Source organism: Chanodichthys erythropterus, chromosome 18 (genome assembly GCF_024489055.1).
Source record: "Chanodichthys erythropterus isolate Z2021 chromosome 18, ASM2448905v1, whole genome shotgun sequence".
Classification (NCBI taxonomy): domain Eukaryota; kingdom Metazoa; phylum Chordata; class Actinopteri; order Cypriniformes; family Xenocyprididae; genus Chanodichthys; species Chanodichthys erythropterus.
Genome location: NC_090238.1, coordinates 12,783,071 through 12,798,593, shown reverse-complemented (window position 1 = coordinate 12,798,593; position 15,523 = coordinate 12,783,071). Strand labels below are relative to the sequence as shown.

Here is a 15,523-nt window from a genome sequence, read left to right as displayed (position 1 = left end):
ACTTAGTAAGGACATAGCATAGTGAGGACATAACAGAGTTCTGTTGTTTTTTATACAAAACTCATATTTACTATAGACTTTTATATTTTTAGGCAAAAAAAAAAAAAATTGGCTGCATCTGAAAACTTAGGCAGCTGACTTGTTCCCTCGCTGCCTCATAGACAATGACTCTGAAGGCAGCGTTTGTGCAAAATAGTGCGAGCTTTGTTGAGAACTAAGTGAATATTTAATTATTACAATAGCAATTTCTAACTAGAAATGACATCAGAAGACACCAACCGCAACTTTCAGGTGCCATCTTTATTTTTTTTTGCTGAACTGTCACTGAATGGAAAGCACAGCATTGTATGAAGGATACATCTACTGTATGCTGCCTTCAAAAATCGGTCAGATGAAGGCATCATGAGACAGGAAGTGAAGCTAACTTAGGATTTGGATGTGCCTTGATGCCTTCCTACCTTGAAATGTTTCCTCTGAAAGCAGCATTTTTCAGTTTTCAGATGCAGCCACCATTTTCCATATACATGTCTGAAAACTGAGGTTTTGAATGATATATTTAGCTAGCTTCTGAGAAGTAAACACTCACTAAATTTCATCACCCTAGTACTCTAACAGATTCAAACTATACTGAACCATAAGATTACAAACATTGTATGTTCTAAAAACCTTCATTGGTGCCTTTAAATTTGGCCAAAATGAAGCACAGTCTCTTAGGAATCCCTTAGGAGGAATTGGCTATATTCCAATTCCATATTTATTTTTATAAGCGATCCTCTTAATAGACAGTAAATAAAGATGCTTATACTGTGTCCAGCATGTGCATAAGACTACCTGAAAGACTGCACAAACAACTCTCAATCAATGATGGTTAAGAGTGCTAAATATGCTCGTTTCATGCTTGACGCAATTAAAGAGTGATTGTGGGAATGAAAGCCCTTTGCTGTCTCCAAGTACACAAAGTAATGAGGATCAATAGGTGCACTGCTGGACACCAGATGTTCATTTTTGCCCACTTCTAACAACGCAATTACAGCTTGGCACTGTATGACCTTTGTGAAGATCCAGATATCTAGACATGTATAAACTCTCATTATCACAAAAACATATTTTGTCATGGCTGATTAACAATAAATAATGCCTTGACCCTTGTGACTGAGAAATCTCTCTAATAATAATAATAATAATAATAATAAATGTGTAAAATAAATGCATTGCCCTATTTAAGCCTCTTTTCTGGCCTTGCAACCAGCTCATTTTAGGATATTAAATATTTAATCAAAACGTATGCATATCAAAATATCAAAAAAATAAATAAATATATGCTGAAAACATCTATAAGCTTATGTGTAAAATAAATAAGGTTATATCTTTCCTTTTTTTTTTTTCAATAGAAACTAGAGAACTCCATTACATCTGGCCCAGTCTTATTTTTGTCAGTGTCATAAAGACAAGTTGTGTCATTTCTGAATCAATTTCCATTACTGAAACATGACATTTTCAAATGACAAATAACAAACTAATGCCATTCACTCACAATGTGAAAAAAAAAAAAAAAAATCCTATTATTGCCTGAAGAGCAACATTTTCAAAAAGATGCAACCAAGTGATTGAGATGTCTCAAAAATGAGCGAGAGGTAGTATCTTAAATGATATACTGTATGGTACCACACAAAAAACACACAACACGTTCACTCTGAAAATAGCTGGAAGGAAGAGACAAAAATAATATGATATTTAACAAATCAAAGTACACTGGCCCGGACTGTTTCATGCACATTCACTTCCGCCATACTTTGAAATTCTGTTCTCCATGCCACCCTCTCAGCATCACCAGAACTGGGAGGTTAAATCTTACTAATTGAAGTGGTTCATAATAAGCAGTGCTTTTTGCAAATGTGTCTGATGAGATCGGCCAAAAATATCTTGCATCCATCAGCGAGAATACATAAAGACAAGCAAACAAATTTAAGCAATAAGCCATACAAGGTTTTGCACTGCATAAGCACAGTATGAAATGGATTGCTTAACCCCCCCCTTAAAACTAGACTAAAATCACTAACACAGCTATTACTATTTATTATTTTTTTTTTTTTACAAGAAAAAAGCAAAATATTTACGTAGTTTATACACTCTAAAAAAAATGCTGGGTCAAATATGGACAAACCCAACCGTCGGGTTAAAAATGTGATTTATAAATTTAACCCAACGGTTGGGTTTGTCCATATTTCACCAAAATTTAGGTTGAAACAACCCAGCATTTTTTAGAGTGTAACAGGACACAAATAAGTAATAATGAATACATTTATATTATTATTAACATTTTTTATTTACTATTTTTATAAGTTAAAAAAAAGGAAATAATACATTTTGTTTTTTGGGTTTTACAACAAGCATGCAAAACCCTATTCTGCAAACCAGCTTGTGAGAGTAGCTTTTTACCCACAGAATTCTTGTTCATCTGATTGCTTTCTTGTTATCCTTTTCATTAAGTCATGATTATCCATTTCAACAAATAATTAACATTTTTTTATTCACCAGGCAACATCCGGGCTGGTCTGTCACGAATGGATTGGTCGCCTTGTTCTCTTGTTTTGTCTGGGACAAAGGACCGCCACAAGCCAGTTGGACGGGAGGACAATAATCACATTTAGCCATAATCAAATGGCACTTGTTCCCTCTGGGGACCAGAAAGGAAATCGTTGTGTACAGTAGCTTAATATGTCAGGTGTGACTCAGGGAAATTGGAGGCAATTATGGACATAACTGCATTCAGATGGGTGGATTGGGGGGGTTGGAATAAGGCTTCATTTTTTGTTTGTTTGTGTGCACATATGTGTGTGTATCGGGTGAGATTGATGTTCTTTTCGGTGTTACCCTGAAAAGAGCCTTTGGGAGTTGGAAATAGAGGGCTGTGGGGAGGGGGGCGATGAGGAGTTCTGTTGTCTCGGTTACAGCGTATGGAGAAGGGGGAAATCACGGAGGGGGAGGTGATGAGGCTATTCTGTTAGAGGACACCCTGTGTGGCTGGTCCTGATTACACAAGAGAGGCCATCGCTCTCTGATCAGCAGACAGCCGGCAAGGTGGCTCAATCAGGCTTTCCTAAGAGCTCTTCCTGCACTGATGAGTCCTGAGGAGTCTTCAGTGAATGACATTTAAAAAAACATGAAGCTCTGAAAGTAACATCAGACTGCCATGTTTCCTAACATATTTGTACCTAACAGAGGAATCATTCATTTTCATGTCTCCCCTGAAAAAAAAAATTATAATAATAATAATTCAGTACTTGCTTAAAGACAACACTCTAACATACTATTATTAAGAAGCCAAGGCAATCAGGCAATCTATTTTAAAATTTAAATTTAGGCTGTGTTCGTGCTATTAAAAAGAAGTATAAACTGTAGATCAGTTGAATGGGAATTCTGGTTAGTCAGGTTTGCTATGTGAGTGACAGAGGCCCTGTTTACACCTGGTATTAATATGTGTTTTGGTCGATTGGATCACAAGTAGACGAGGGAAACGCATTCCTGGTGTGTTAATCTGTCTCTTTTGTCCACTTTCAACCACTTCTGTTCTGATTTATTTGAGGGGTGAGTCTATGGGTGGGTAAATGTATCAGTTTTTCAGATCTTTCTATCTAATGGATGAAATAAGCTCACGCAATTTACATATGAACGCGACCGGAGACAACAGAAAACTGATGGCGAACACTGTGAGTATGTGTTAGAAATCAGGAATGGTGAGAGAACATTGTGCTTGGGATGTTTTTCATCTTCAAACCAAACTTGGGTCTTCAGCCGACAAAGGTAAAATCCCGTCTGGCTAGTGCACTTTCCATAATGTTTATGTGTTAGGTCAGTAGGCTGAGAGTAGGCGATCTTTTGTGGCTGTTCGAATGTATTCGACCACATGAGCATTTACACTATGAAAGCAATCGGTTTGAATGTGTTTTCGACTACCTTTGAAAGTCGTCAAAAGTGGACAAGCTCAAAACATTTTAGACCCTGTTTACACCTGTATTTAGCATCGTCCACTTGTGATCCGATCAACCAAAACGCACTTTAATACCAGGTGGAAACAAGGCCAGAGAGACAAAGTGACCGAGGGATTAGTAGAGCAAATGGAATTACAGGCCTCCCAAACATGTGATAAAGATTTCATTATCTGGCTCTCGCACACACACACACCATGTGTCACCTCACTGTCAGGGAGGCCTGCCTTCAGATGTGTGGTAACTGAGAACGCTGTTCTGTGTCATAAAAACACCTCACTCAGAGGAACAGGGTGGCAGAGCCTTTTGCACTGCTGCAAACAAGGTGGAAATGTGAGAAATCACAATAGGATTCTTCATTTCAAATGTCTAAACGCGGTCAGAGAAGTTGCTTCAGTTTTGTCTAGACAGGAAAGGTTCAGTTTAGCTTGGAACAGAAACGCCAAAGAGCACTAATGATGAAATGTTTGAAATAAATGAGTAAAAGAAAGAAAGCAAAATAAGAAAAGGTAATAAAGATGCAAGAAAAAAGAGAAAAGGTTTGAAAAGGAATAGAAAAGAAAAAAGAAAGAATAGTTTGAAATATAAAAATCGAGAAAAGATTTTTTTTTTTTTTTTGGAGAAAGAGTGAGCTGATCAGTCCCTGCCTTCTCAAGGTTAGGAAGCTGGGTTCATACTTAATGGAATCAAATCTGATTAGATAATTAGCATAGTATTTGCATAATGGCACTGCAATTCATTACCTTGCATGCGAGTTCATCAGCATAGCGTGAGCTACAGTGTTTCCACTTCCCTCTGTCCTGTAACAGCTCAGACTCTCCATTGCTGTCCGAAAAGGTCAACTCATTTACTGCCTCCTGTACCAACTAATATCTATCAAAGACTCACACACTTGCGGAATGACTTCAGAAATCTCTGGGTGGTCTGGACCAGAGCCACAGTAACCAATCTGTCCGCTGTGCAAAGCAGACAATATTTTCCTAGTATTGATTTAATTTCATTTAAATAAATATTTTTGCAAACGATTTAAGATAAAGATAAAGAGGAACAGGTGAGACAGACTGCACTGTGTGAGAGGTATTATGAAAAAAAAAAAAAAAAAGAAGTTTATTAAGCCCTTGTCAGCAATCCCAATGCCCCAAATAGCAATTAAACTTTTAAAAGTATCTTTATTTGTACATTTTCTGAGAGGTATACCTTTCCTTTGACCATAAAAAATGCAGCTGCTCTCTGCTTGCTTTCTGGATGACTGGCACTTCCCTAAGCACTAAGTTTGGTATCATTTAAAGCGCAGTATTCCAACTTTGTGAATATTCATAGCGGATTCTCGATGGTATGAGTCTGAACCAATGAAATGTGATTTTCAAACTAATGCTGATGCAAACAAAATGATTTTACTCACACTGATATAAACATCCAAAGCGTGTGCACACAAAGACGCTTCAGACAGTGCGCAATCCCACTATACGCACATACAGTACACAAAATTACAGTATTTCAAAATATCTGTCTGAGTATTCACGCAAACATTATCTGTAAGTGAACTTTTGGTTAACTGTTGGTGAAAAACATCATTTTGAAAATAGCATTTGCTCATTGCAAATTATTTTGGCAGCACAGGTCACATATAGTTGAATACTCAACCCTAGTAAACAACTGTCTAATTTGTGTCCTTTTCTATTCTTTGCCTGAAAGAATTTTAGGAGAAACATCTGAAACAAAGTTGATAGTTGCCATAAATGAGAACTCCATTTTGTCTAAGCCATAAAAAAGCAACCTTTGAGCAAAACTGACACTTCTTCTTATGAGATTTAAAGACCCTAATCTGACATCTGGGGTTACACATGAGATCTCAACAAAATTACAAACCATCACAAATATAAACTCATTAAATACTTCATTAAATATTCTATGATATGCAATTCACGTTCATTTTACTTATTTCAATGAGACATTCAATGAGAACTCCACGATAATCTCACACAAGTCTCCTCTACAGCTTCAGATAAGATATTAAATGTCACAAACTGTGCTTCCAAGATACCACATCTGTTTCAATACTACATCCAATATTTCTCATCACACTCTTTTTAGACCAAATTATCTAAGCTCGACATCCATATTCATTTTATAGTTCAGTACTTTTCTGTTGTTTTATTTGTCTATCATCCTAGACAAAGCCTCAGATAGAAATAAATGAGAACTCTGTTATGTTTCCAAAGCTATGTAAACACAACCTCTAAGCACCAAAATGTTCCTCTGAGAAAATAAAGAAGAAATTACATCACAGATAAACTAACACATGAAAAGAAAGAGGACAGAATCAAAAACAAATGACAGACAGGAAGTCCCTGGAGACTCCTCTTCATCTTTGTCCTCTGACTTTCTGTTGTTTTCTGACATATGCCTGTGCCAGAGAGGAGAACAATGCGCTGACTGATATGATTGACTTCAGATGGGTGCCGAGGAATGGCGTCCGAGAGCCCGAAGATACGTAGACATGAGCGACAAGCCCTGGGTTACCCAAAAACAGCTGCTGCCTCTCACTTCCTTCCTCTACGGTGCTGCAGACACAACACTGTCAAATATTACAAAGCACTACAATTAGGAATCTTCCTGAGGTTTAACTGCAAGAGGTTTCGGAGGAAAGGATAAAAAAAAAAAGAAAAAAAAAAGAGGAACATTTTGAGATACACAAGCTGTACAAACTCGTTCGGCGGTGACAGGTGAAAGAGACGGCGATGGAAACAAATGCAGATAAATAAACATTTCATAGTATCGTTCAGCACAGCAGAGAAGCAAATGTGCTCCTAAATGGAAGCCCTTGTCGTCTTAACTTGGGCGTACAGCCAGGCTGATTTGTAATAATGTCCCCCCGTCTAGCAGAGGGATTTAACGCAAGGCGGTAGCAGGAGAGACAGTGTCGGAGACGGCTCTACAATACAACTGCTTTTGATGCGACGCAGGCAAATACGTGCTAATGCATCTGAATGGCTATATACTGTATTGTCTGTCTGCCAGGTTCTCGCTGACTGGGCTCTGACTTAGCACTTAAATTGGGTTGAGGGAAAAAACTAGGTTGGCAAGTGAAATTGCAGCATATGCCTGGATTCATTTTAGTTCATATCAGCACTAATGCAATAGAAGACCAAACCCTTTATACTGTACTACGCATTTCCGTTCGATCGCTCAATTCTGTGTTCCCCATAAGTGATCCCATGTGTTAATTCACATTTATTCATTTAGCAGACCTAAAGAGACTTAAAAATGAGGAAAATCACAAACTGATTTGTCCTAATGCCAACAAAATTCATAGTATACAAAGCCAGGTTTAGTATAAAAAAGGACAAAAATAGTTCAGTAAACCAGTTTTGAGGTGCTCCAATCATGTTTTGACTCTTTAGTTTAGCTACCAAACATATGAATGTGTCTGTGACATGAAAATACTAAACTTATTCCATTCCTCATGGAAATCAAAAAAGGTTCTTTTCTGCAAATTAGACTGGATTACTTTCATACCAACTGCAAACTATTCTGAAGTCCATATGGACCGTAATAGGGATGTGAATTTTGATCATTTTATCAGCTCGACAATTACTGTAGATATGCAAATGTCCAAAAATGCTACTGTCACATCAAAATATTTTTAAAAAATTACATGTTTTGAAGCTGAAAAAAGTCTTGCATGTATTGTTTTCATAATTGATCAATCCTTAAATGGGTCCTTGATTATAATTTCATTTTTTTTTTTAACTTTAGTTAGTGTGTAATGTTGCTGTTTGAGCATAAACAACGCACAAAGTTCAATGCAAAGAGAGATATTTTCTTTTACAGAAACCACTTTTTGAGGTCTACAACAAACTGCTGGTAGGGACTACAAGGAGCATCTTCCCTGGTTGGTGACATCACAAACCCTAAAATTTAAATAAACCCTGCCCCCAAGAACACGCAACAAAGGGGAAGAGGCCATGTTGGGCTGCTTTAGAGAAGAGGAATAACGTTGGAGTCGTTGTAGGAACGAGGAGTCGTTGTAGTAGAGTGTTGTTACCATGCCATGATTTTACGCTGGGACTGCTTCACGAACGAGGGTCAATTCAACGCTGGATTTGCACAAATGATTAACATGACGGCACATGCTCAATGAGTTGAATCAACTCCACAGCATCAACATAAATTTATCCACTAACCATTCACAAACGTCCAGTTTCATTCTAAAAGTTGTAACTTCTTCCTGAGTCTCTCCATCAGTGTCCGACTCTGGTTTGAACAATGTAAGGCTGAACACCGCTACTGAAAATCGTCATTTTGGCTGCGTGAGATTCTCCAGTTTTGTTGTTGTTGAGCAACCGAAGTGCAAGCTGTTAAAGCTCCACCCCCTTCTGGAAAGGGGGCCGAGAGCAGCAGCTCATTTGCATTTAAAGGGACACACACAAAATTGTTTCCAAATGGGGGAAATTTGACAAGATATAATAAAAGATCTATGGGGTATTTTGAGCTGAAACTTCACAGACACATTCTGGGGACACCAGAGCCTATTACATCTTGTGAAAAGGGGCATAATAGATCCCCTTTAAACAAACATGATCAGGTTTTCACACAAAACTAAATGTACTCATGCAACCAAAATCTCAATTGTGAAAATTCTAAAAGCAGACAAAAACATCCAGCAAATCATATTAGAATATCATATTAATAAAAGCTGGATTGTGTTACCAAATGGCATGCAATTAATGTTACAATATATTGTATGGTGGAAAAAATGGGAAATTCAAACAATACAAATAATGATTAGTTTTCTGTTAATAAAAGTATCCAAACAGTATTCAAACAGTCCAAACAGCGTCTTAGGTGTTTCCATGGTTTCCATGGAAATCAAGGGTAGCGCGGATATGAAGTCACTGACAGGCGACGCAATGACACGGGCCGAAACATTTGGGATAGTGTAAGTACACAAGTCAATAAAATATATAACACTGTTTTAGTGTTTTTTGGATATTTTAATCCAAAAATCTCACATATTGTGTCTTTAAAAGGTCCTGTCTTTAAGAACGAAGTTATGTGGTCACTCCGAGACATAATGAAATATTGGTTTCAGTGAGACGAAGGGATGACATGTGGTTCAACAGCGTTCCACAGGGATGCTCAGCCCAGCAGCAAGTCAGAGCTAAATCGGGCCCCTCTACAAACCTCACTAGAGAAGCCAGCTATGAAATGACATGACAGCACACATGCACTGCCAGACTGAAATATCACAGTTCTTTCCATTCTCTTCATTTCCTGACAGAACACAAACAACACAAATTCCACATGAAAGATCCAAACCACAACAAGCACTGGCATATTAAGCGTTATTCACATTCTCAAACAAGTCATACTGTGCAGTTTAAGCATTTTTAGCAGCTGATACAAATATCTTTAAGACCACCAGGGAGGTAAACGCTACAGTTCAGACCATTCAGGCTGCAGTCAGAATACACTGAAAAAAGTGAAACTACTGTGTTGTTCATTTAAAGTGCATTTTTACATTGGACTAAGTGAAAATCATGGTTTCTGGTTTAAACCTGTTTTTTTCAGTTTGCCTTAAAGCAAATAACGAAGCCCCTAGAACAAATTAAAAACAACAATTTGACTTAAGTAGTATTTTTACTTTAAACCAGATGTTTTCATGTCACGTGACCACATGACGTCACATCAACTAACTGCTCGCGCCACCAGCCAGCATTTTGCCATCCGCCATTATCGCTTCGAGTCTGAAGACGGTCCGTTGCCCAGGAAATCTTTTAGACAAGGTAAGCATTCGAAAATGTGTTATTTTAACGAAAATAATTGTTTTTCATTCACATTTATGGTTAGTGGCAGGATGGACAATTAGGTTATTACTTTACAGACAACTGTGTTTGTGCACATGTTAGCTAAAGCTAGCTAAACCAAACCAAACCATGCTATCGCAATACGCATGTTGCCTCAGTGTGACAAATACAAGGTTAATTTAGTTGTTATTTCACTGTGATGTAAGGAAAATATAATGGTAATTTAGTGTGATAAGGCTCGTTTGTCTCTAACAAAGTTAGTGCTCGCATAAACTACAACAGCTTTCTCACATACACTGCAGCCGTCAAATAATCTAATGTTGGTTAAACATTGACCGCGGGAGCTGTTACGTTATATGAGACGTTAATTGTAATGTCGGAATCAGTTAATGTTCGTTTGAGCCTATTTGTGTATAGAGTCGGTAATTGTTTTTTTTTTTTTTTTTAACGGACAAAAATTATTGGGATTTAACATAGGCAAACGGCGGAAGCGGTGCCAGTTGTTGGAGATGCGTTTCCAAAAACATCGTTATCCATCTAACATCGCTAATTCTGTCGTTACTAACTTAGTTAAATGATTCTGTGTTTCCCGAAACCATAGTTCAAACGAACATTCACAAAAAGCATCGCAAACTTGTGTGGTTGGAACGACAGCTTTCTTGTTTTTTACGACATATGGACTTAATCATTATCTTGAGCAAAATAAGCAAGCTCTCATTAAGTACAATGTATATCTTTTATTTTGAATATATACAAATGTCATTTACATATTTTAGTTTGTCAAGAGATTTTAAGCACCGTTTTTGAAGAGTGCGCATGTGTGTACGTGCTCTAGTACGCAAGTAACGTTAAGAGATTGAATCTGGAAAGCAAAATGACTAAGAAAAATGAAAGTTATTAATAAAACTTACTGAATTAGAAAATGAGTTCTGATTGACAAGGAAGAATTCATATTCCATTGTTTCTCCTGTCAGCATAATGCAGTTTAGTACAATATCACTACAAAAGTAGGGACTAATTAATAATTACAGTCTAGTGATTATGGATAGTGCTAATTGCCCCAACAAAAAACTAAGATGTGAAATCTCACCTTTTCCTTTGTTTTACAGGTTGGATTTTGTTCCCTGGAAATTCCAGAATTTTGCCCTAATTGCTGAATTTGGTGAGTACCAATGTAAACATCTGTGAACATTATTTTTATGTTTTAAATAGGAAACACTAACACTAGAGAATAGCTTTTAAATTACCACAGAGTAGTGTCGTCACGGTACCAAAATTCCAGTAGTCGGTACCGATACCATGAAAATGTTATGGTTCTCGGTACCAATTTCGGTACCACAGTAAAATTTATTGGAACTATTTTACTATTTTATATAGCCTATTTTAAAAACATTAAATATGATTTGGAGTGTGTGTGTATATATATAGGCTACCTCAATTAAATAAATTTTGAAATATAAAAATAAATAAATAAATAATTAAATGCTCAAACATCCATTGTGTACTGTTGAAAAAAACAGCATATGCTGGTAAGGTAGGTTTTAAAGCTGTATGCTGGTCAAACGCTGGTCCTAAACTGGTCTTGCTGGTCCATACTAGTCCTAAGCTGGTCCTGGACCAGCATAAACCAGCTCAAACCACCATACCAGCTTCAAAACCTACTTTACCAGCATATGCTCGTTTTTTCAACAGGGGTAAAAGACGTGTTTATTTTAAACAAATTTAAATTCATATTCACAAATTCATTAACAACTCTATTTTGACAATTCTGGTTAAAAAAACTGCTAAGACAGCATAAGGCCTTATCAATTTGACTTAAACAAATATTCAGAATTTACTAAATAATATTGACTGTGAAATTTCTTTTCTTTTTTTTAACCAGAATTGTCAAAAGACAGTGTTGTTAATCATTTAATTTGTGAATATGAATTTAATGTGTTATGACCAATTTTGTACTGCAACTAATATTATTGTTTTCTTGTTTTGACTAGATCCTTTTGGATGGGCAGACATGGCAGTCAAAAGGCCAGCCAAGTTGCGTGTTATTCTGAATCCTGATGACACCAGGAAGCTAGTTTTGCCTGGTGGAATTCCAGAGTCAATGGAGCAGCTTATGGCTGAAGTTAGGAAAGTGTGTGGGTTAAATGGCAATTTCAGACTGCAGTACCAAGACAGAGACTTTGGAGATGCACTAGTGAACTTGACATCTACTGTGGAACTTGAGGATTTGACAACTGTCAAGGTCATCCCAATATCTGATGTTAGATGTTTTATTGTGCTTTATTGTGTGTAGTCTGTGTGAAGCTCTAAATATTGGAGAAATTTGGATACAGGATGTTTTATTGTGTTAGATCTTGTATTCAAAAACCTTTTTAAAACCATTTTATTTTAATGTTTTTTCCATCTATTGTTGATTAAGGCTAGTCTAACTGGCAGCAAAAGTCATTTGGCTTTATTTATTTTTATTTTTGTATGTTTTTATTATTTTTTATTTTTTGACTGAGAAACTGATGCATATTTTAAAGACATCACAATAAACACAGGTCTATTGAAGAGAATAATCATGTCTTTATTTAAGTAACATTTTGTCTTGTGACTAAAGAGAATAAATTGATTTAGGTGTTATTAAAAATCTAGTTTGTACTGAATCAGAAATTTAACTTGAGTAAACTTAATAAAATTCCTTGTAACAAAATTACAGCAATTTTTTTAGTTTAGTCCAAAGTAAAAATTATACTTGGATGTTACGGTAAAAAGTAAGTTTTTCCAAAGTAAAAATTTTAAGCTGTACTAAAGTAAAAATAATGATTTGGTCTCCATAAAAACCAATATTTTAACTTTGTTTCAATGTATTTTTTTTACCTTGGGCTGAAGAACTATTTTGATTGATATTAAAATAAAATTTAAAGTTTTAACCAAATTAAAAATATAGTTTGAGAAAAACTAATAAATTTAGCTGTAACAAATTACAGCAATTTTTTTAAGTTGGTCCAAAGTATCATTTTTTTCAGTGTACCTTTGGTGTATTTGCTTTCAATTAACTCTCATTTAATTATACTCTTGATCCAGTCACCCATGGTGAGCAGCTATTAGCAAAAAAGTACTCAAAACAAGGATGTAAACACAAGAGAGCACAACTTGAGGAAGAAAACGGTTCTGTACCTTTGCCCTTGGCTTGAGAAAGGAGACAAAAGGCAACAGAGAGATGAACAGAATCCACAGAAGGAAAGCATGGAGAGATAGGAAGAAACAGTCAAAGTACAGTCCACATCTATGCAATCAAGGTTCAGAATTACAGTTTAGCTCATTCAGTGCACAGCAATTCAATTCAGGCATGCAATATAATCAAATCGCAACAGAGTGAATAACTGTGAAAGGGTGTGGCATACCTTGATCCGCCATCATCATGTGTGCAAAACCTTTGAGGAACAGAAAAAGAGACAGAAAGAGAAGAACATCTTTAGGTTTGTATCAGAGCATACAGTGACCTCAAATCTTTGCAGAAGAAAGGGGTTTTGACTTCTTGTTAAAGTGGTTATTGGAAGTAGTCGTGTATATATATATATATATATATATATATATATATATATATATATATATATATTTTTTTTTTTTTTTTTTTATGTGATTGCTTAACTTTTTTAGGTTGTAAAGTGACCTTGTGAAATAAAATATTTATGAATATAGTCATTTTTGTGGATTGCTATTTTTTACAATAAACAGCCTCAAAATTACTGCATTAATAAAACAGTATTGCATAATAAAAATACCTAGTGCATTTTATTTGTTGTTTAATATAATGATAAAATCATAATGAGATGAATCATAATATGATAATCATAAAATGGAAGGAAATATCCGTCACTAATAAGGTTTCATTGAATCTTAGTATTTTTTTCATTGCCAGCGCTATTTACACTAAGTGAAAATAGCATATTTTCTTAGCAAATCGATAGATGCTATTTACACTAGGTGAAAATAGTGATATATTCTATTTACATCATGTAAAAGTAACAGTTCTTTTCAAGAAGTGTAAATAGTAACTACATGCTATACTTTATATTGGCAGATACTATTTGCACCTCAGTATTTTTGTATATTAACAGGATGCAATAATATCACAGAGTGTAAATAATTATATTTATTAAAATTATTAAATGGATACTGCCTTATTGGGAGAATAAAAACCCTCCCTACACCTTCCACTAACCCAACCCAATAAACACTTATTATTAAACACTCGTTAGGCAGTTTATTTCCACTTTTAGAACATTATTTTCATTTTTATTGAAAATAAATGCCTTTCTGATACGACGTGTGATGAAAAAATTGAGAAGAGCAATAGGCGGATTCAAACCGCCGTCGATTGCGGTAAAAGTTAGGACTGCGAGCCTTATGCACTACCGCTGCACCACTGAAGATGTTGACTTCCACTCAGTTAAACTTCAGTGGCCCAACCAGACATTGGTGGGCGGAGCTAGTGTAAATAGCATTTGCCAACAAGGGATACTATTTGCACTTAGTGTAAATAGACAGTCCCTTTTCATTATGGCAACTTTTAATAGAAACACAGCAATGATTTTAAGAATATTTGATTTCTATGTTTATGTTACTGTACATTTGAATACCACTGTGCACTGCACATCAATAATGCTTTCACTGCCTTAAAAGACAATTCAGTACAACTTAAAAGATATTATCAACTCACCTGGGATGGTGTTGGCCTCTGATGGCATTTCAGCAAAGAAGACACAATGGAAAAAAGAAAAAAGAGAAGACAAACATTGCAGCCATTAGAGCCCACTCATTTTATCTTTGCATGAAAACTATCATGCAAACTTTGACACACCTGCCAGCATGCACTGAGCAGACATCTGCCCTGTGCATGTACACAGAAACCCTTAAATGCCCCTCGCATCCATCCATCCGCCCCCTCTTCTCCCTGGGAAATGAGGAGGAGGGGGGGATCAGATCTATGGTGTATGAAACACCATGACACAACAACATCTGAGAGGTCTAGTTCATCTTCCATGTCTTACACACACTCCCAAAGCCCACATCCACGCCTGGGCCATAAATCCAAACAGGCAACGGAACCTGTTCCCTTTAGAGAGGGTTGTGGATTTATGGGACGCTGATGTTTGTCTAAAGCACTGTTCCATACTCAGAGCCCGTGTTTATCCTCATTGTAGACACACACTCTCTCTCTCTTTGTCACAGGCCTTTAGCACTGAAGCACTGAGCTGACTCATTTCATTAATGCACTCTGGTCGTCTCCCAAACCAAAGGGCATCCAACACTGATAAACGGGCATTGCAATGCTCTGTGTGATGAAAAACAGCTAATCTACGATTTTTCTAATCTGTTCTGGCTAGGGATGGTTCATGATCATCCGAATATCCAACTACTCGATTAGTGAGGTCAGCTGTTTTTGTAAACCTTTGATATTTTTAGCAGTGGTGCTTATTATTGTGATGTGCTTCAGCTGCAGACATGGTAAAACTCATCCTAAAAACAGACATTGTGTAGCATTTATGTTTTTAAATGTAATGTGATGATTAAAAGCATTAAATTAAATGTGACTATTAAATTTATTCATTTGACTATAAAAAATGCACTTATAGCAGGACACTTTTTTTAATGTTAACTTTTTTTTAAAATATATAACAAAATTAAAAAAAAAAATATGAAGACATTTTAACTAGTTATTTTCATGATTTGTTA

At 36.1% G+C, this 15,523-nt stretch overlaps 1 protein-coding gene and 1 long non-coding RNA gene across 2 annotated transcripts in view; one reads left to right on the top strand and one right to left on the bottom strand.

The window, feature by feature from the left end:
• The window catches only part of nrxn3a (neurexin 3a), a 362,007-nt gene that overhangs the window by 336,321 nt on the left and 10,163 nt on the right, over window positions 1-15,523 (bottom strand). The window contains exons 3-5 of the mRNA XM_067366785.1: window positions 14,508-14,525; window positions 13,189-13,218; window positions 12,962-12,973 (exon numbers count right to left, since the gene is read on the bottom strand). Coding sequence (XP_067222886.1) covers window positions 12,962-12,973; window positions 13,189-13,218; window positions 14,508-14,525 — 60 coding nt within the window. The remainder of the gene's footprint in view (window positions 1-12,961; window positions 12,974-13,188; window positions 13,219-14,507; window positions 14,526-15,523) is intronic.
• On the top strand, window positions 9,645-12,347 carry LOC137006202 (uncharacterized). The gene is made up of 3 exons (XR_010892497.1): window positions 9,645-9,778; window positions 10,909-10,961; window positions 11,791-12,347. It is a non-coding gene; the product is annotated as an uncharacterized lncRNA (long non-coding RNA).